This window comes from Thunnus thynnus, chromosome 3 (assembly GCF_963924715.1).
Source record: "Thunnus thynnus chromosome 3, fThuThy2.1, whole genome shotgun sequence".
NCBI lineage: Eukaryota > Metazoa > Chordata > Actinopteri > Scombriformes > Scombridae > Thunnus > Thunnus thynnus.
In genome coordinates, this window is record NC_089519.1 from 30,941,024 (window position 1) to 30,961,859 (window position 20,836).

General features: G+C 38.9%; 1 protein-coding gene across 3 annotated transcripts; it reads left to right on the forward strand.

The window, feature by feature from the left end:
- The first annotated feature begins 1,814 nt into the window (after positions 1–1,814).
- On the forward strand, positions 1,815–19,274 carry sun2 (Sad1 and UNC84 domain containing 2). Of its 3 annotated transcripts, none has more exons than XM_067585359.1 (16): positions 1,815–2,150; positions 10,096–10,204; positions 10,353–10,456; positions 10,838–11,257; positions 11,696–11,755; positions 11,989–12,063; positions 12,245–12,399; positions 12,777–12,827; positions 13,000–13,038; positions 13,573–13,767; positions 13,903–14,040; positions 14,279–14,375; positions 14,650–14,765; positions 14,947–15,120; positions 15,420–15,509; positions 15,787–19,274. In XM_067585359.1, exons 2-16 carry the CDS (start codon positions 10,098–10,100, stop codon positions 15,901–15,903), a joined length of 1,938 nt encoding a protein of 645 aa, XP_067441460.1. In that variant the 5' UTR covers positions 1,815–2,150; positions 10,096–10,097; the 3' UTR covers positions 15,904–19,274. The 3 variants fall into 3 exon arrangements, with proteins under 3 accessions (XP_067441460.1, XP_067441459.1, XP_067441461.1); XM_067585358.1 differs by lacking the exon at positions 1,815–2,150 and adding an exon at positions 2,536–2,612; XM_067585360.1 differs by lacking the exon at positions 1,815–2,150 and adding an exon at positions 7,138–7,340.
- Positions 19,275–20,836: the final 1,562 nt, after the last annotated feature.

Below are 20,836 nucleotides of genomic sequence, written 5' to 3' on the forward strand. Positions count from 1 at the left end.
CATCTGCCTTAATATTTTATTTCACATGAAATTATGACATTAGATATTTAACATGCTCAATACTACAATAGGAAAGAGCTGAGCTGCTATATTCATATTGTTTGTATCACCTATTCCCCTATTCTTATCTATGTTTGTGCTCTTCTTTGTTTTTTTTCCTGGCCAAACTGTTTGTTTTTCTGGTAGTAGCCCAATTTCTCTGATCTCCAGGCATCACCCTCCCGGAAGGCTTTTCTTTCTGAAATGAAGCAATACTGTGATGTCCGACAGTTTTAGACTCCGGATGTGACAAAACTCCGCTGTATCTTTGGGAAGTAACATCATTTTAAATCCTTTGGTGTCTGAGCAGCTTTACTTTAAAAGGCAGTCCTGCAGGATTTACTGACTTGGTTGGGAGTTTGGTTTAAGTGTGTCATCCATTCATTCACCTCTCATCCTGTAATTTGAATAATAGTAGAATTTTAAGTTTAAAAGTTCACAGCAAATAGAGTAGTATTTTTACACTTATGACTTTACTTTCACCCTAAAAACTGAATTATCAGTAGGCTAAATGGTGCTTGAGGATATTTTATACAGTGTAAAAGGCCTTTTCAGTTGTTCAGCTTCTAGTTATTCACGGCCAGGTGGCTCCACTGTGTGTCAGCAGGCTTGAACAGCAGCTGAGGGGAACAGCATACTGTATAGTTGTTCACCACTCGGGGGCGCACTGTGTCCTCTTATTGTCAGAGAACGAGACCGGAAACAGTTTGAGTGTACAACATCATCTCTGTGATCGTGTACTATAGAAAAAAAACCCAAAACAAAACTATTTCCTGGTTAAAATGAAAAATGTTAATCCTAATAAATAATCTTTAATCATTTGAACAAGAAAACCATACACCAATCAGCTTTGTGAGAGAGCTCATTATATTGTCTTCTAGTGGTAATAATAACAATATTATTTAGTTTAGATGTATGCAGATGTGTTAGTGTAGTTGAAGTGTGTATGTGCACATGCTTTGTATTTTATGTGTGATTAAGTTAAAGTGGGTCTGTGAGTGAGTCAGTATATCACAATCATGTATATGGTGTGTAGCCTGTGTGCTGTTGACCTAAAATCATTCTAAAAATGTTCTTGTGATTTTAAAATTGACTCTTGAGAGATTAGCCTCGAGCCAAAAAAGATCGGAATAAATAAAAATAAATAAAAATCATAATAATATGTTTATTGAATAACCGTCAATGAATAAAAATTGAATTAATAAGATGAGTCAGATTGAATAAGAATGAAATACTGCCTAAATCCATTTTCAAAAAATAAAAATGAATTAATAATAAATAAAATAAAGATATTTTCTGTCCACAGTGATGTCCACCTTATTTTGTAAACTGTTGCCGGTGTTACACCGTACTTGGTGACTCATCAGATTATATGACCTGAAGTGTGTGAAGAAGTACTCACATCCTTTACTAAAGTAAAAGTATTAATACCACAGTGTAAAAATACTTAATTTCACGTAAAAATCCTGCATTCAAAATCATACTTAAGTAAAAGTACAGAAGTTTTATCGGCTAAATTTACTTACTAAGTACTACAGTAAAAGTACTAATTGTGCAGAAAATCGGGTTGTGAGTGAAAATTGCTGCTTATGCTTTGACTCATCAGTATTAATTATGTACTTTGGGTTTTTTTTTTTTTTTTTAATATATCAGATACTTTTACTTAAGTAAAGGATGTAAGTACTTATTCCAATGCTGCAGGTCACAGAATCTGATGAGTCACCAAATACGGTGCAACACCGGAAGTCTTTACGTGTTTTCTGACCACTAGCTTGACGCTGCTGCTGCTGTCAACGTTTGTAGCGGCGTAAAGCTCCGAGCTGTCACAACAAGCGTCGGTCTGTCTCGCTTCCTCACAGCTCACGGCGATGCAACCCACGTCTAGACTTTACTTCGTGGGGAAATATATAAATTAAGTCACTTGAAGGTGAATTTGTTCCGAGTTGAAAAGAGCGGAGATGTTTGTTTAAGCTTGATGTGGTCGTAAAGACTGAGTAGAGGATTTGCTATCATTCCCTGACAGAATTTGACAGTTAACCGCCCGGCTGGCTGTTGGTTGATGCGCTGTTTTGTTTTCTTCAGCTTCGACAGACCTCTCAACGTATAAAGAGGTAAGTTAAGGACACAAGAGTACAACAACTCATGCACCTTGTTGTATGCGTTTGGTAACTTAGCTGTTAAACATATAAAACAAGTTGTGTCTCGGGCGGTGATGGACCACCGTTAGCTGTTAAGTTAATTATTTAACTAGCTGTTAACGTAACGTGAAGCTACATTTCACAGTTATATTACATTTAAAATTAATATTTTACACACATGGTTATTGTGCTTCTACTAAAAATATGTTAGACTGCTTATATCAACTTAATGTAGGCATTAAAGTCAGAGTATTGAGTGTATAAGTATATAATTTTGTGTATTTTCAAAGCTGGGTTAGCTAAGGTAACGGCTACTTTATACACATTTTATTAAGATATACTTAAGTTGTTTAAGTGTGTAAGGTATAAAAGAAAAAGAAACAGCCATGAATTACCGGAACATCCATATTCGGAACAGTATTCAACAAGTTTATGGTGGAGTATTTCTTATTTTTACTGTATTTTTACTGCACTAACACTAATGCTAACCAAGTTATGTCTCTCAAAAGAGGAGCGTGCTGTAGTATCAGATGCAACTGTCTTGTGCAGTCGTGTTATATGTTGTCACTTCTTAAAATAGGTTACACTAAACAAAGGCCAATTTAGGTCAGCTAGGGGATGCCAAATGGTATCCAAGGACCACCTGGAGTTATTGAGGGGCTTCCTTGACAAATGGGGTGAAGCTAAACTGAGGAGGAGGTTTACTGTTTAGTCATAAATTTTCAGGCTCCCCTCTGTTTCACTCACATTCTGTGCAAAGTTAATATTTAACAACAACAGTATTTATGTTTGACTAAATCGTACCAGCTGTCAGATGTAATGGGTGTTTGGAGTTGGTGGCATGAAAATTTGTTATTTTAAGTTTGAGTCTGCCTAAGGCTTTGTGATAGTGTAGTAGTGTTGTTTATTGTCTTTTTAAGTGAACCATATAATGAGGTGAGTTGAATTGAGTTAACTTTATTGGTGAGATTAGAGCACAGGATGGACTGGACAACATTCAATGTAGCGTACTAGTAAAAACCATCATATGAATGAAACACTAAAATAAACAAAAAGATATCAGAACTTTAACAAACAGTGATAGTCAAAGTAATACACAACTGTGTGTGAAGGATCACACAATAAAATCCGAGACTTGCATTGTGGTCCTTGAAGTAATGACAACAAAGATGCAGGATGTAGTCAGCACAATAAATACCTATAAATCATCATCATCATCTGTAAAATAGCGATAATCAAAACTTGAAAAAAACTAATTAAATTTACAGTGGGGGGGGGGGGGGGGGTCATGAGATAACAAGACTGAGTCTACAGCTCTGTGAGGTTGTACACAGGTGTAGTGATGACTAGCTTGGATTGGTTGAGCTAATGTAATTTTTACCATGTTCACCAGTTCTTTGATTAGCATGTTAGTAGAGCTGCAACATTAAGTCCATAAATCGATTATTTGATTGACAGAAAATTAATTGCCTTATATTTGAATCACTGTTTTAAGTCATTTTTAAAGATTCTAGATTCTTAAATGTGAATATTTCCTGGTTTCTTTAGTCCTCTATGATAGTAAACTGTTGGTTGGTAAAAATAAAAAACAAAATTTGAGTCTGTCTCCTTGGGCTTTGGGAATCAGTGATTGACATTTCTCACTTTATATTGGCCTTTTATAGACCAGTTAGTTGCAGCCCTGCATGTTAGCATGCTAACATTTGTTACAAAAGCTGATGAGAATGTCATAAGTTTTGCAAGCATGTTCATGAACAAAGTCTTGAACAATGATGATTTAATAACCTGATGACAGTGCTAGAGGAAAAGTCACCAAAGTCAGTAGGATTCATCCTGCGGGGACTGTAAATCACCGTAAAGAATTTCATGGCAATCCATCCAATAGTTGAGATTTTTCATTCTGGACCAATGTGGTGGACTGACTGACTAAGATAACAACATTGCCATGATCTCTAGAGACATGCCACTAGCACAATGAGATTAGATGACTGATATAAAAGAGGGCAGTGACTTACAGTTTTTGTTAGCCTGAGGGGCCCAGGCAGCAGAAGAGCAGGCCTCTTAGCCGTGAAACTCCCTGCCTGAGGATATACCTCACATGTACCGCTGTACTGTACATCAGTAGAGGAAAGAATGAGTGACTGAGAGAAAGCAATGTAAGCATCTGGTTCACATTGATATAAACAGACCTTATTAGGTAGCTGCTCAGCTAAATGGTAGTTAGTGTTTTCCCTCCTGCTTTACAAAGAGCTTGAGGGTTATTTGTTTAAAACCAGTGCACACAGATGACTCATCTGCTCTGTATGACTGAGTCACATTCCACTGGCGCTTTCCTAAAGTTAGCCGCAGCACCGTATCGTTTGCCAGTCATTTTTAGTTTGATGAAGACTAATTTTCTGCATTCCTTTCGTTTCCCCACTCCTTTCCACTACATTCATGTTTTATTTCCCCCTCAGCCCATTCATCCCCTGCGCTTTTTTCTCTCTCCCTCTTTTTTTTATCGTTTTTCCATGCGTTCTGAAACTGAAACTTAAATTCCCTCTCTGGCTTTTAGAGCCACAAGACTAAACACGCACATTCCCTTGTTTCATCCGTCCTCCCCTTTTGTCAGTTCATCCCTTTTGTCCACCATTCTTTCTTTCATCCCGGTCGTGCTCCCCCTGGCTACCTTTCTCTCCAACCTTCCGGTGCTTTTGTCCCAATCTGCTCTAGCTCTTTCTCCCTTTTTTCACTCATTACCTCCCTTACTCCCTGCCAGAGTCAGTGGTCAGGATACTCGACCGGTATCAGCGCCCCGCCCCGCCCTGCCCTGGGTAAACACCACCATCATATCCAGATCTCCGCTCACTTAGATAGTGATCCGATTTATCCAATCACCAGAGTGGGTCCACCCTACATTGAATGGTGCTCATATGATATGAAATATATCACTTGTATCTGTTTATAGGTAGATAAATGACCCAAAAATCCTGTAAGGGGATGTGAGATACCAAACGGACAGCTGAGGCAACTCACTGATGTTCAGGAGTAAGTTTCACTCTCAAGTTTTGCTTCTGATTCACTTCCTGTGCTTCTCTACTGCTGTCCCTCTTCATGATTAGGGCTGGTAAGATAGGTGTATTCTTCCATGCGAATCATTTTAGGTGTAGCTGTACTGTCACATGCTTTAAATGTGATTTTAGAGGGTTAGTGCTCCCTGCGCTGAATGAACAGCACCTTTTGTCTCCCTCTGCACGTGATTCCCACAGGAATATGTAGAGGTTTTCCCTCTTTATACTGGGGGATGTTCCCTTCTCGCTGAGATTTGCTTATTCATGGCTTTACAGACCACACATTTACACATGGAGGCTTCATACCGCATGGACACATAGAGTAGAGTAATGCAGGAGGGACTGAGGTAAAACATGCTTTCTCTGCAGCCCTTTAGTGCAAGAACAAGGCTCTTAAAATTGAAATCTTGCATTCATTTTGCATTCTGTTCTAGGAAAAAACAAGGCTCTAAGTGTGAATGAGCAACGGTTTAATGTAATTTGCTTTGAGAGCAAGTGCATAGGATGATTAGGAGGAAACAAAGAGGGTAGGCTGAAGAATGTAGGATGCAAGTAAACATTTCTACAGTATTTCAGTGGGATTGATTGTCAAGGAAAGAAAAAAAGATGAGAAATAGCTTGGCGCAGGGGTGTCCTCTGCTCGGTCAAGGAGGGGGTTGGTATGCTCAGGAGGGGGGAAAAGAGCTGAGCTAGGCTGAACTGAGATGCCATTTAAAATGGAAGGGAGGATTCAAGGGAATTACAGTGCAAACAGCTCACTTCTCCGCACTCTCAGCTAAAGCCTCTTGATACTTGATGACGAAAGAAGCGCGAAACGTGTGAAAGAGCGGCATTTGTCGTCGTCGTTGCTGTGGAGTCAAAATATTTGTGACCCTTGTTGCTGTTTATTGGTTTTATGGTTATGATATGATCAGCAAACTGTTGTAATTTTACAAAAATAGCTACATTTTGTTGTGAGTTATTAAGATGCTATATTTGAGATGTGAGGTTTGTCTCGGATGGTAGCAGGAAATATGTTATGCACCACATTTATGTAGCCACATCCTATTTTAATCCTTGTTTAATCAAACAAGCTAAGGAAAATTTTAAAAAGTTATATCTGTAGTTAATTACCTCTTTAATATTGGCTGCTAGCAATATTGGTGATCGAGGAATATAAACTAATCCTACCGTTTCCTGTATTAAAAATCTCACAGGATATGAGAGTCAGAGGATAATATGCAAAACAAAAAAGCAAGAACTAATTTACATAAACAGCACAGATGGAAAGACACTAGAGGAAGAGTTATAATAAATACACTCTGTTATAACAGGCCCGGTGTTACAGTTCGGCCTTTATTAACTGTCTGATCTGTGAAAACTGAAGATACAAGCGGTCTAATAGGCATCTTCATGTTTCCAGCAATATTTACAGAGGTGTGTCTCATTAATGGATGGTTTGCAGCTGGTGCAGAAACATCAGTTGCAGTCTGACGGTGTGTTTTCCTTATTTACTGCAAACAGTGAAAGTCTATCTCAATGGCAACCATAGCGATGGGCTGCTGTTAGGCGTAGCTATGTGTGATGTTACTGTTATTGCTTGTTTATGTCACCGAGACAGCTCGGTGACATTTTCATCTTTTTTTTCTCATTTTAGTCTGTCGCCAAATTTTCTCACTTACATCAGACAGTTAATTTAGCAATGTTTCACATGTGTGCTCAGGAAGGCCTTAATGGAAAAAACGTCTGAGTTGTGCATGAGCGTGATAGTCTGCTAATTAAAAAAAATAATATTTAAAAAAGATCTGATGAGTTAGATTAAGCCTCAACGCCCTTTTTGAGACTGGGGGTTTCTGTGCGTGCGGTGTTTTCTCACTGACTTCCTGTCTCTATCTGTTGGGTACGCACCGCAGCAGCTTCCCTTTCTGTCATCTTCTGCAGCTCTTGTCAGACGCACAAGCTAGTTCCTGCTCCTCTGTAGCTTCGTCTCAGGCTAATGATATCAGAGGGCTTATTCTGACTTTCGCCGGGTTAGTTCCTCTGAGACCCAAAGTCTCTTTTCACGAGGGATCCCACACAGTCGGTTGCAGAACCTACTTAATTAGAAGACTGGATCACAGAGCAGAATCTAAAGGTTGGTGGTTTTTCTGATGACGTGAAGTCAGACGAGACAGCAGATGTGGTTGTCATAGAGCCAAACAACACCCAGTGCAACAGATAGACTTTTTTTTTCACTTTTAATAGCTTGTTTGTGTATCATAGTGTTATCATGTTATGTTGCATAGGCAGAAAAACTCAAAGATGTCAAAAATGTTTTTAATCCTTCGGGGTGACGAGTCTGTGTGTGTTTTCCTTGATTTCTCAATGTGACGATATGCACCCTAGCCGGCTAAAACGTTAAGTCGTAAATCAAACTGCTGCCAGTTTCAACTGAAAAATAAACTCACCTGTTTCCTCCACACGGAGGTCAAACATAAAGGAAAACTTCAGAGCTGCATCTCTGGAGCCGTTCAGCAGGAAAGATAGTCGAATGAATCACCCTCTGCTCAGAGCAGTCTTGAAATAGTAATATGAACATGGATAAGTTCAGGATGTGTAGTTTTCTGACAGTATCTGTTGAATTCAAACTTACATCTGCTGCATTTTTGTTGGAACTGAAAGTGGTGTCATATCAATACAAGAGGACACTAGTCACTGTGATTGTAGGCACAGCAGTTCTTTGCAGGCTTTATATGAAATCTATGTGTGATTGGAAGAAAAATACCTCTCACAACAATAATAACAAAAGAATAATATAGCCTGTATCATGTTTTATAGTTATCTTGGAGCTATAATAAGTAAATCTTTGGCTTTTCTCTTTACTAGTTATGTTTGTCTGCTGCATTTTCTTCTAACTCATTTCAGTGGTGAAAGTTTGCTCACCACAGGTTCAGGCACAGCAAGCAGTAAAGCTCGTGAGCTGTGGTTTATGCTAATCATCTGCACTGTAAGAACACATCGGTAACCAATGAGATGTCTCAGTTTAAACCGTCTGTTACATAATCGTTGTGATGGCAGGGACTTGGTGGATACTTTCTAAGAACAATGACCACAATGTAGTGCACATTAAAGAGTCCTTCTCTCAGGTTCTTGTCATCTTCATCACTTGCTGATACTTTCTCAAGATTTTTTTTCATTTTACGTATGCTGGGTCAGTTGAGGTATGCAGCGTTTTGTCACTCTGAAGTATCGTTGTACTGTATATGCTATGAATGTGCCTGCTCTGTATACTTAGTGTCTGTCATACAGTAGTTCTTTAAGCTTTATTTGTTCTAATGCTTTCGTTTCTGTTTGCATGTTTGTTTTGTTTTGTTTTTCACACGAGCCCTGTAAACGTGTGAGTGTTTCAGCAGATTAGCTGGATTATAGACGGCTGAGATTAACTAAGAGAGCATCTGTCAGAGATTTAGCCTACCGCTTGTATTATTACTACCTTCACTACATCAATTCCCACCACAGCTATTACTGCTGATCTACTAAATTACTACTAGTACTGCTGCATCTGCTCCTATTACCACTGCTGCTGTGACTACTGTTACCTGTTGGAACTATAAGAACTGCTACTATAGATACTACGACTTTTAACTACTTCATCTGTTACTGCAGCTGTTACTGCTGCTATTTTTTGGCAACTGATTGTGCAGCTTTAAGTAAACTTTTAATAGTACTACTAGCAGCGTTATCTACCACTAGCTACCTCAGGTACTGCATTACCTACTCCTGCTGCTACTATTACTATCATTAACTAATAATAATTTTCATTATTAATTAACCTGTTGGTTATTTTCTCGATCAATTGATCAATCGTTTTGTCTATAAAATGTCAGAAAAAAGTGAAAAGTGCCTGTTATAATTTCTTAGAGCCCAAGGTGATGCCTTCAAATGTCTTGTTGTGTCCCATCAATATTCCAAAATCCAAAATTTATACATACCATCATGTATAACACATTTCAGAAGCTGTAACCAGCAAATGTTTGGCATTTTTCCTTTAAAAAATGACTATTGATTATCAAAATGCTTGCCGACTTTCTTTCGATCGACCAACCAGTAAATTCACTAGTGGTTATTGCTCTTTTAATCATTACCATAACTTCCCACTGCTGCTGCTGATGCTACAACCTTGCTGACCACTGCTACCGCTAACCACTGTGCTACTTTTAGCAAGGCTGCTGAAACAGCTGCTCCTTGTACTAAGTAAGAAGGGTTGAGTGGCATCATTTTTAGGCAAAGACAAGCATATTTTAAGATGTGTGCACATGTGTGTGTGTATGTGCAGGGAAAGAAACCTGAACTACACAAAATATACAACTACTGATCATTATTAAACTTGAAGTATGCCTTCCTTGTTATTGGTGATGGTGTGTTGTTCATACAACTTGTACTGTTAGGTCAGAAATAGAGTCACTGGAACGACGGCAAGAGAAATCAGAAAAAAAGTTTGTGGTTTAAATCTTTGTTTGCACAGTGCAGTCGCCCTGAGGATATAAATACTAGTCAAATGTAGTCAGTGTTTAGTTTCCTATTGTGTGGGTTTGTTCTTTCGTTCTGTCTGTTTGTTTTGGGTTTTTATTTTTAGAAAGATGGATTGTGTGACACATTTTGTCAGTTCAACATGTTATCCACAGGAATTGTTTTCACAATTTTAAAAATAATGTGTCAGTTTGACCTGAAGGCTTCAACCCATAAAACTGAAATCATAATGTGTTAATGTTGCAGTGTACTGACCACCTCTGGCTCACATGTACTGGCCAGAGGGATTATGCAAGTTTCCTTTTTTACTTTGAATACTGATAAATCATGTCAGTGTAATTTTCTCTCTCTCTCTCTCTCTCTCTCTCTCTCTACGTCAGTCATGTCTCGTAGGAGTTCTCGCCTGGTGTCCGGTGGCTACTATAACTCAGATGAAGAATCTGACTCCAGTACTGTGACAACCATATCCTACCGTGAAAACCCTGTCAAGTATGTATCTGTGTGTGTCTGTGTCTCATTTGCATTTACTTGGATTTTAATCAATAACTCTAATTCTCTTTTTTCTGTCTCCTTTCCCTTTTTTTGTCACGCTGTTTGTCTCTTTCTTTTTTCTTTTTTTTTTTTTTTTTTTTTTTAGGGTTTTCAAGAAGAAGGCGGGAACCCGTAAGGCCGGCTCCCGTACCTCCAGTAGAGCCAATAGCAATGCTAGTTCACCCAGCAACGAGTCGCCTGTCACACCAGGTGGGTATGATGCTAAAAAAAAAAAACAATACAACATCCTGTCAATGCATGAGTGGTCATGACATAATTTCCTGTAAGTGTAAAGGTTATAATAATAGAATGAATGGAACAGTGCTCGGCCACTTACGTCAGGGTCATTTCAAGATACTGTTTTTTATAATCAGTTAATAATTTAGGTCTTTTATAAAGCAAAAATGCTTTTCCCACCTTCTCAAATATGAGAATTTGCAGTTTTTTTCTGTTTTATGTTGTAAATTGAATATATCTGGGTTGGAGTTTTCTCATATTTCAGAGACTCAAGAATCAATTGGAAAGAGATATTAAGGGATTCATTGATAATGCAAATAATCCATAATCCATCTTCACTTTTCTGCCTCTCAGGTCCGGGTCCTTCTCCCTTGACCATCCAGTTGCAGCCGACCATGAGGACCGTACCCTACGTCGCTACCACGGCCACCCCTCGGCCCGCCCTGACCCCATCATCCCCATTATCCCCATCGTCCCCATCGTGCCCGTCATCAACCCGGGGTCAGACGCCCACTCGCTGCCCGTCGGTACCTCCAGAGAAAAACTCCTGTCCCGGGCTCTGCAGCTCCAGCAGGCTAGGAGGGTTACATCTCAGACCCAACCACAAGGAGCTGAATCAGAGCAACATAGACAGCTCGGGGTACTCGTCCTCTGAGGGCACTTACAGGAAGCCTGCAGCCCCCATCAGCACTCCCAGTAAAATCAGCAATAACAGTGTGGCTCCCAGTAATGGATACAAAAGCAGAATCAGCAGTGCCTTCTTTAATTTGATGGGTGAGTGCTGGAGTGTATGTTCCCACGGGTCCCTGAAATCCTTTAAAGTTTGTTAATTTGAGAAAAAAAGTCAAGACTTTGAAAGTTTTTGAAAGCAGACATAGACATGGATCACTGAAAGTGCTTGAATTGATCTATTTTGTGCAAGAATAGAATATTTTTTTGCTGTGCTGTGTTAGAGAAGGCAAGAGACCACGTAGTCCGTGAGCTTCTATAAAGCTGCTAGTTCACATTATAAAAAGTCTGTGTTGTAACAATAATTAACCTTGATCCATGTCTCAAACTATGCCGTGTTGGGTTCTTGAATAGGAGGGAATTGGGCCTGGAAAGTCCTTGAATTTGATGTTAGAAAGATGTGGGAACCCTGGTATGTGTGTTTATATGTGTGAGTCTATGTATGACTATATAATAATCATATGTTTCATGTGTTTTGTGCAGGCTCAATCTCATTGATGGCCGCTGCAGCACAGTCAAAAATAATGAGTCTGGCAGCTTTAGGTATGTATGTGTTTAAGTTTGTGTGCATGAAAATTTGCACATATATGTACAGCACGTACACGCTTGTGCTTGTTTTACTAGCATTGTTAAGTATGTGTCCACCCTCCCACGCATGCCTGTACATACTGGCTTTCACATACCAGTTGGTTTGTGTTTTCACAGTCGTTGCATGTGATTTGGCTTCGGCTTATCAAAATCCCTGCAAATCAACTTTCTTCCTCTCTTTCCCGCAGCTAATAATGCGTCATTCAGGAGGCTCGTGAAGAGGGCTTGTGGCCTTTTTCTCCTCCTCCTCCTCATAATTCTCTGTAAGTGACATAAACATTTAACATATTCAAGTTTGCATGTCCTCTAGCAAATGTTTCATTTTGGAAAGACCTCATCATTTCATGGTTAGGCTACACCTTAAATTGTTAGAATCTTGTTGTTTTCCTTTTTTTTCATATCAGACAAAACAACAGAAACACAATTCTTCCTCTTTTCCTCCAGGTATTTGGTTCCTCCTTCCATTGTTGAACTCTTTCATCTCTCGCATGACTGTCGCAAAGAGCGCGTCACAGACAAAACCAAAGAGTCAACCTGCTACCCCCGTCACTGCTCCTCCTCCTCCTCGATCCGACACTGTGCCTCCTAAACCTTTGGTGGTAAGGCTCAACTGCACATAATCTGCATACAGTACAGGGAACAGGGAAGTACAGGGAATCCATTTATTTTGGAGTAGGTTTCAGTCTAGGTGGACACCCTTTCAGCAGGTCATGTGAAGGATTTTAGAGAGCCCCAAGTACATGACAAATTTATTAATATCCCTATTATGAGGCCCACACAGTATATATACCGTAAGCGTAATGACTGATTGTAAATGGAAGACTACAATAGGTGATAGTTCTACAAAAGGTTATGTAAGCCTGCTCTGAATCAGAAATAAAAAATAATACATTTTCTCAGAAGCATTTCCTTCAGACTAATAGCAATTTACTTTGGGTTTGTTGACATGAACATTTTGTCTTATTTGTCCCTCCAGGATTCAGCCTTTGTGTTTGCTGCTGTTGAAGCGAAGACGCAGCGAATTCTGGTAAGAGGCAGATCATCTGTTGTTTTAGACTTTATCTTTTACAAAAATAAACCAGCTTAATATAATAACAAAATGAAGGAAGTGATGAAAGTAACTGGCTTGAACAAAACATGTTGATCTAAATAAAATATTTTACATTTATATTTTATCTACAATATGTGTCTTTTTGTAGGAGGAGATGCAGCTGAAGCAGGGACACCTTCTCTCCCAGGTGAAAGACTTTCTGTATTTTTCTTTGTCTGATGTTGTTTCTGCCTTCTCTCAGTCCTTTCCATTCCTTGTTAACAAATCACCTCTGTGGGCGGTGGGAGGTTCTGCATAGTGAAGTCAGAATGGATGCAAGAACATTACAGTCTACCAAAAAATTAGCTGTGCAACAGTAACACCTAGTGGTGGTGATGGTGAACTACAATAAAACACAGGCTGATGTTTGCATCATTTCATTCCTTTATTATTTTGTTCTGTGTAACTTTATAATTTGCCAAATATTCTACAATTACAGCATTTGAGGGGTGTTGATAAAACACAGAGGCTGGTTTAACTAGAAGCATGTAGGAAGTGTAAATCATTGCCAGCAATGAACAGTTCTCCAACTTGCTGTTACAGCCAAAGACATTACTGACAATGTAACCTCAATGGAGTTTTATTTAGTTATTAATTGTATATTGATACATTTTTTGCTCAAAACTCTTCCCTGTAACCTCGCTATAAGTCTAATTAACCTTACAATTTCTTCCTTTCTCAGATGAAGGAGGGAATAGAGTTGGACATGCAGGGTATGAAAGCCAAGCTGGAGGCCGTGGAATCGGACAGTCGGCTGCGTCTGGAGGAGGAGGTCGCCGGACGGGAGAGGCAGATGGCGGCTTACCAGACAGACAGCCAGTCTGCTATCAGCAGTCTCATTCTCAAGATAGAAGCTTTAGAGGCCCAAAATGCAAAGGTAACAGAGCTGATACAGATGTACCCAACTTCTTAAGGCAAGACAGAGACATTCATTAATCCTGTGTCTTATCTCCTAACCTGACCTGTTTTCTATGCATTATATGATTTTAATGTGGCTCCCTATTTTTTGTAGCTGTCTCAGGAGTTGTCGTCCATCCAGCTGTTGCCTCCTCCCGCCCCTTGTCCTGATACCAGCACAGCCCCCGTCCTCAACCATCTCACCCCAGAGCTCCAACAGGCCATAGAGAAGTGGCTCACTGACTACATCAGGGTAGGCAGACAGATAGATACTGCAGATAGTCTCTAAGACCTTAAAACCTATATTACCATAATCATAGCACATAAAAGTCTGTTACTGTGAGGTTTATAGTCTCTGTCATATTGTAGCATCCTTTAGTTTTGGATTAGACATCTGGAAAATGTGGTTAATGATCTGATTTCATTGTTGACACGTGACTTGGTGCCTGCATCAGTACTCACAGTATGTTCTGTATGTGAATTTGAATCAGGAGCAGGATATAATCAGGCTCGGTGAAAGAGGAGGCTGCACGGACTGTGGACGCCCCATAGCTGACAAAATGGCCGACTTTGCCCTGGAGACTCAAGGTTGGGAACATCTGCATGTCACCGCCACTTGGCTTTAGTTACCCGGTATTGGGTAATTAATTCTCACTGGGGCCACCCTCGCAAAAATCTATGATCTCAGTCTACTGTTTTACCAGAAATATTTGGACATTTTTTTGTGGCTGTGAAAAAAGAGTGATACTGATCTATTCGTCCATTGGTTTGTTTTTCTAATTATCATATTTGTTTATGAAGACTGCCACGTATCTTGTCATAGTTTTTGTTTACAAAGCTTAATAATCATCTTGTTTCGCAGGTGCCAGCGTGATCAGCACCAGGTGTTCTGAGACATATCGTATCCGTTCAGCGTGTGTGACCCTGTTTGGATTCCCGCTGTGGTACCCATCTGAAAGCCCACGCACTGTCATTCAGGTACAATAATCATCTCCCTCTCTCTGTATTTTCTTTGTATCTTCTCTCTGAAGTCATCTTTCCTCTCTGTCCCTCCATCTCTTTCTTCTCCTCTTTTCCTTCTCTGCGTTTCAACTTTGTTGGTAAAGATTATTAACAGTTTTAGCTCTACTGACAACAGCTTCTCCTCTCTTCCTTCCAGGGTTACCCGGTGCTGCTTCCAGGGAAATGTTGGGCGTTTCATGGTGTCGAGGGGACTCTTGTAATCTCCCTGTCTCACCCCATCAGGATAACTCATGTGACTCTGGACCACCTGCCGCGCTATAACTCCCCTACCGGCCGCATCGACTCCGCACCCAAGGACTTTGAGGTCTATGTAAGTGGTCCCAAACTACAGTCTGTTAAAATTCTCACATTGCATTATTTTACAAACATATTGCTATCCAAGCTGCCAGATGTTATCAGCTAATAGCAGCTTTAAAAAGCAATCCTCGCAATTTTTTTCTTTCAGTCATGATAATTCTGGTTTGAAACTGCAGATCTGTTTGTTATCCTCCAGGCTTCTTGGTTGTAAGATTAAACCTCAGACAAAAAACTGACGTGCATCTAACTGCATATTTCCCGTTCTGACTCTGAATAGTCACCACTCTGACGTAACTGTAATTTCTTTCTCAGGGGATGAGAGATGACGTAGAAGAAGGAACATTGCTGGGGACATTCACTTACGATAAGGATGGAGAGTCAACACAGACGTTTAAGCTTCCTGTGAGTTGAAACTGACAACTTTAAAAACATATTTACAAAACCAAAAAACAGGGCGTGACACTAATTACTTCCTGTCCTATTTAAAAAGTGCAACGTTGCTCTTGTTGCCTTCATCTTGAATGTCATGATGTTTACACAGTCTGATGTCTGATTTCTTCTGTCTCTTCTATCTTGATCTCTCCTTCACTGCTTTCCTCTGCACTCTGAACTGTTTGTCTCTCTCTTTCTGTTCTTCTCTTCCTCTCTCTTCTTTTCCTTCCTTACCTCCTTCTCGCAGAATCCCAGTGACGAGGTTTATCGATTCGTGGAGCTGCGTGTCCTCACTAACTGGGGTCACGTGGAATATACGTGTGTTTACCGCTTCCGTGTGCACGGAGTGATCGCCTCCACATGAGATTCACTGACGGTGACGTGACAGCTCATTCCCACATATCAGAAAGTGCATTTGCAATGTTTTTTTTTTTGTTTTTTTGTTTTTTTTTTTAAAGTAAAATGCAGTTTAGTGAGTTCAGGGTCAAATGCTACTGAAAGAAAATGTTCGGTGTTGACAAATGTCACTCCTGTGTGTCAGCTTTTTATGGGATCAATTCCATGGTTTTGCTGTGTTTTGAATTGTTTATTGTTGAAGTGACAAAACTAATAAGTGGTTTTCGTGCACAGTTTAAAGTGTACACAGAATGAAGTGTAGAATTTGTTTCTAAAAACCAAAAATCTACCTATACCTAAAATCATTTGGGAGCATAAGGTTCTGGAAACTTTATGCTTTCATGAGCGTGCCACAAAATAATTTTTAACTTTTGTTATTTGTTAATTATTATTGCTACTTATCAGGTATTTCCTGCTTCACATTTGTACGGCGTACAATCCCGGTAAAACAACATTTCATTACATTTTGCCAATGAGCAGCTGCGGTGGAGCAGGTGAATGTTAGGCACCTTACTCGAGGGTATTTTGATAAGTGAAGGGAAGGAAAGTGTTTCTCATTCACTTTTTCGACCCTAATTTACGAGATTGTTTTAGGAGTTTTGAGTGGCGACAATTTGTTACAAGCTTGTACATATAAATCTAGAGTGTCATTAATATAAAGTGTCATTAATAAAATTCAAACGCTTATTTCTGACATCCAACAAAATGAATTCCAATATTTCATATCTTTATAATATAAAGATCTTGTTTGTCAAGTCAGGACAGGATGTACCAATCCTATGAACAATAAGTAGAAATTATACAGAGGGCAGCAGTGAATGTTTTAATCAGTGTTGTTTGTTAATGACAAGTTAAATTTGATTTAATATTCCTATAAAAAGAAATATATGCAGCTTTGTATCATGTATTATGTTTCTTCTTTTTAGAGTGTCGTTAGCTTTGAGTTTATGACCGGTACTTGAATACTTGAAAAACTCTTTTTTCTAACTCTTTGGAAAGCGTCATGTTGATTCCATGACGTTTGTGTTTCTACTTCCTTGTACATAACACTTCAATTTTGTATAAAATGCAAAGTCAGGAAAGAAAGATGTTATTTATTTGGTAAAATGAGAATATTAATGTAGTGACTTAATGTGTTATGTCTGTGTTGTAGGATTGTCTTGCTAATATTTTTTTGATTACTTTCCAAAATGCTAGACACATGCAAAATTATTCAAAGTTTTCCATTTACTATCTCTAAAATGTAGAGTACTTGTTCTCTTTGAGTGTTCATATTTGGTAGTTGGAGGACTAAAGTTACACACCGGGAAAATTGGTTTGCTTCCATTTTTTCAAAAGTTTTCTAAAAATAAGTGTCTTCTTTTCTTCTTTTAATGTTAAGAGAAGACCTTTGAGTTCACAATTATTGTTTGGACAGCACAAAACAGAACTCTGCCGCTCTGAAAGTGTAATGTTTGTATTCATTATTGTTAAGTACATTTTTTTTCTTATCATGAAGTGCACTAGAGATGAATGCAGGTAAAATCCATCATTTGTCGCTGATTTCCTTTATTAAATATAGTATATGCTAGTCTTAAAGAGGCCATATTATACACCTTTTCCGCAAGTTAACGCAGTTCCCTTGGGTCTTAATAAAATGTCTCTGACATGCTTTGGTCAAAATACCACAAGGATCAAACACCACAGCAGCTTTCTCATCCTGTCTAAACAGCCTCGTTCAGAACGGCCGGTTTGAGTGTAAATAAACTTATATTTTGCTCCGATTTAATTGCAATAAACAGATCAAAAGGATGCTGAAATAACAAATCATGATGTAAAATTGTAAAAAAGTCTGAATTCATCCCTTGCCAGGTCTGTCCGCAAGACGACAAACAAACAACTTTGAAAATGCATGTTTTTTTGAATGAGCTCAGAGTTCAGATCAATCAGGGCTATGCTAACATTGTAGCTGCTTCATCCACACTCATAATAACATAATCTAAAGGCATACATACGGCAGCAACGTTATTGTTTATACACATAGATATCTACATGCTCTGTAACATTAAAATCATATAAACTCACCGGCATTTAAGATGCTTATTATTGATGACAGCAGCTGAGGTAGAGTGTGACTCCGGTGTTAGCTCCGGCTAAGTTGAGAGGTGAGATTTAAGACAAATCCACTTAATCCTAAAAGTTTAAAAAACAAACTCCTCCCGCCGGTAAACAGTAATGTAAGTGATGTAAGACTCTTTAGCTCTGCTTCTCTGCCGGCTCTCTCCTGCCGAGTTCACTGGGGCTCATCAAGGGCGAATTTTTCACCCTTAGCTTATTTTAGCTTGGCCTAGCTTTGCCCCATGTGATGTAAGAAGGGGCATCAAATCTGAATGGCTTGTTGAATCACATGAGTACAGAGCAAATCAGCCCACACTAAACTGACCACGTGGTCTTATTTCATAGATTGTGTGTTAGTAGGCACATCAGAGACCCAAATACATACGCACAAGCACTGAAAAAGTGAGTTTTTCATAATATGGCCCCTTTAAAGAAGAGGTAGAAAAAGAGACAAATGAGACTGAAGGATTTCTTTGTTTTCAGACCTGTTGAATAAGAGGACTGCAACAGGAAATATATTTGTGTCTCCTCTGTGAGAAAAGAAAGTTGCTGTTTGAGTTCTCAACAAAAGTTTTGTTATATCTAAAACAAATGACAGTATCATTTACATGCATTTTAAAAAATGAGTATTGGCATGAAATTAAAGTTAAGTCTGGGAAAAAAATGTATTTATTATCTGCTTTATAAAACATACATTGGTGATAATGAAATCCTTCATTTTAGTTTTTACTTTTTTCCAAAAGTGGATATAAAATATTTTGTCTAATTTGTGCAGGTTACATGAATTTATAATGAGTGCATTTCATTTTGTATTTAAGCTAATGATTGTAGTTAATTCAATGATGTTGGTACATTTTTATCATTTTTAATTTATAATTTTACTTTATTCATTAAACATCTTTGTTATGTACAAGCATTTATTATGATTTGCAGCTTGATTACAAATCTGTTCCTCTTGGTGGAAGTATTTTTTATAAATGCATTGATTACAAACTGATATGCTTTTGAGATGAGGAGGATGTGTATTACTATATGCAGTACAGTATATTTCCATCTTATCCACTCATGTTACGTAAAACAGATGAAATACTTGTTTTTATATTTGAAAGCTGTTGAACAGACTGTACAGCCGTTCTGCCTGTAAGACAACTTAATGTAATGACCGCCCATGGCCACTGCCCATGGCGTTTTCCAGAGTATTTGACTACCACTGTCTGATTAAATAAACAAAACATTGTGACATATTTTTGTCATTGCATGATTTTTTGGCCATAACTTTGTAATTACAGAGCGTATTCACAGACATGACGATGATATATACTGTGAGCTCAGCCACACTTCTAAGTAATAAAATTGGCCCATCTGTGTTTGAGTGGCATGCTTTATATTAAAGTTACTTGTTGGTTCATCAGTGTCGATTTGCATACAAACATTTACATGTGGTACAAAACCTGAACCTTTACATTTTTCACTGATAGTAAACTAAATATCTTCGGGTTGTGGATTGTTGGTCAGGACAAAACAAGACATTTGAGGACATTATCTTGGGCTTTAGGAAACAATGAGAAACATGTTTAACCATTTTCTATAGACCAAACAACTAATCAATTAATGGAGAAAATAATCGACAGATTAATCGATAATGAAAATAATCGTTAGTTGCAGCTTTGATATGTAATACGTATTGCAACCCCACCATTCAGCTCTTGCCTTATTTGGCTCTCCGTGTCAGGAAGAACAGACTGCTCTAAACTTTTGCCAGTTTTTGTCTCAGCAGAAGAACCACAGATAGATTTTATCTCAGGCAGCTGCTTGGTCCGGATGAGATAAGACAGACTGAATGAAACTACCCATGTAGAGAATTATGTAGGTCACACAGGCAACAACTGAGAAAGGCTTTAAATAATTGGGACCAAACTGCTTCAGTAGGAACTGAGGGGAAGGTAGTAGATGTTGACCAGCACAAGTGTAGTCAGCAGCATCTTAAATGTTCACTTTTTGACTGGATTGACCTCCTTCCTGCTGCGCCCCGACCTAGCTGGTGGAGGGACCTGAGAATCAGGATGTTGCAGGTTAATATGATCATTATGTTAGTGCTCAACAGCACCAGTATGACACTCCACTTGAACAGTGGGGAGAACTTCACAAGTCCACAGCAAACAGCAGTTATAGAGCATTCACCACCAAGCACAGCCACAGTCGCAACTTGACTCGGCCCTCCTGCTCGGTTCAAACCTCAAGCCAGGAAGTTAGCAGTACTCAATGAGGACCAAAAGGCAGAACAGCCGCCATGTTGAGTGTGAAGATTTCAAGGTCTCGTGATTTGCCTAGCAGGTGGCGTACGACCAGAGCGTTGGTCGGCAGGCCCAGTGGAGGAACCGTCACCACTATGGGTAAGAAGTATCTTTCTTGTGATGTTCTGGTTGGTGGTTTCGATGCCCTTGGAGATTTCCATCACGGTGTTTGAGCTGAGGTTGCGGTTTGTACAGTTTGCTGCTTCAGATCTACAATGTACCTTTCTATTTGCCTTTTTTCCAGCTTTTACAAAAATCTTGTATAACTGGTAACATGATCAAATAAAACACCAGCTTGTAAGTTAATAACAGCTTTTTTATTTTAAGTTTTATCACATATCCAGTTGCTTTTGTTGTTCATGCATGTTCACATTATGTAACCATGTTAGTGCAACCACATCAACCTCTACATTAAGCTGGCTGAGTGATGTAAAATGTTACATAACACGCAGCATTATTAATGTAAGTGGATGTTTGTCATGAATTTGCAAGCTTGTATTCCCAACAGAT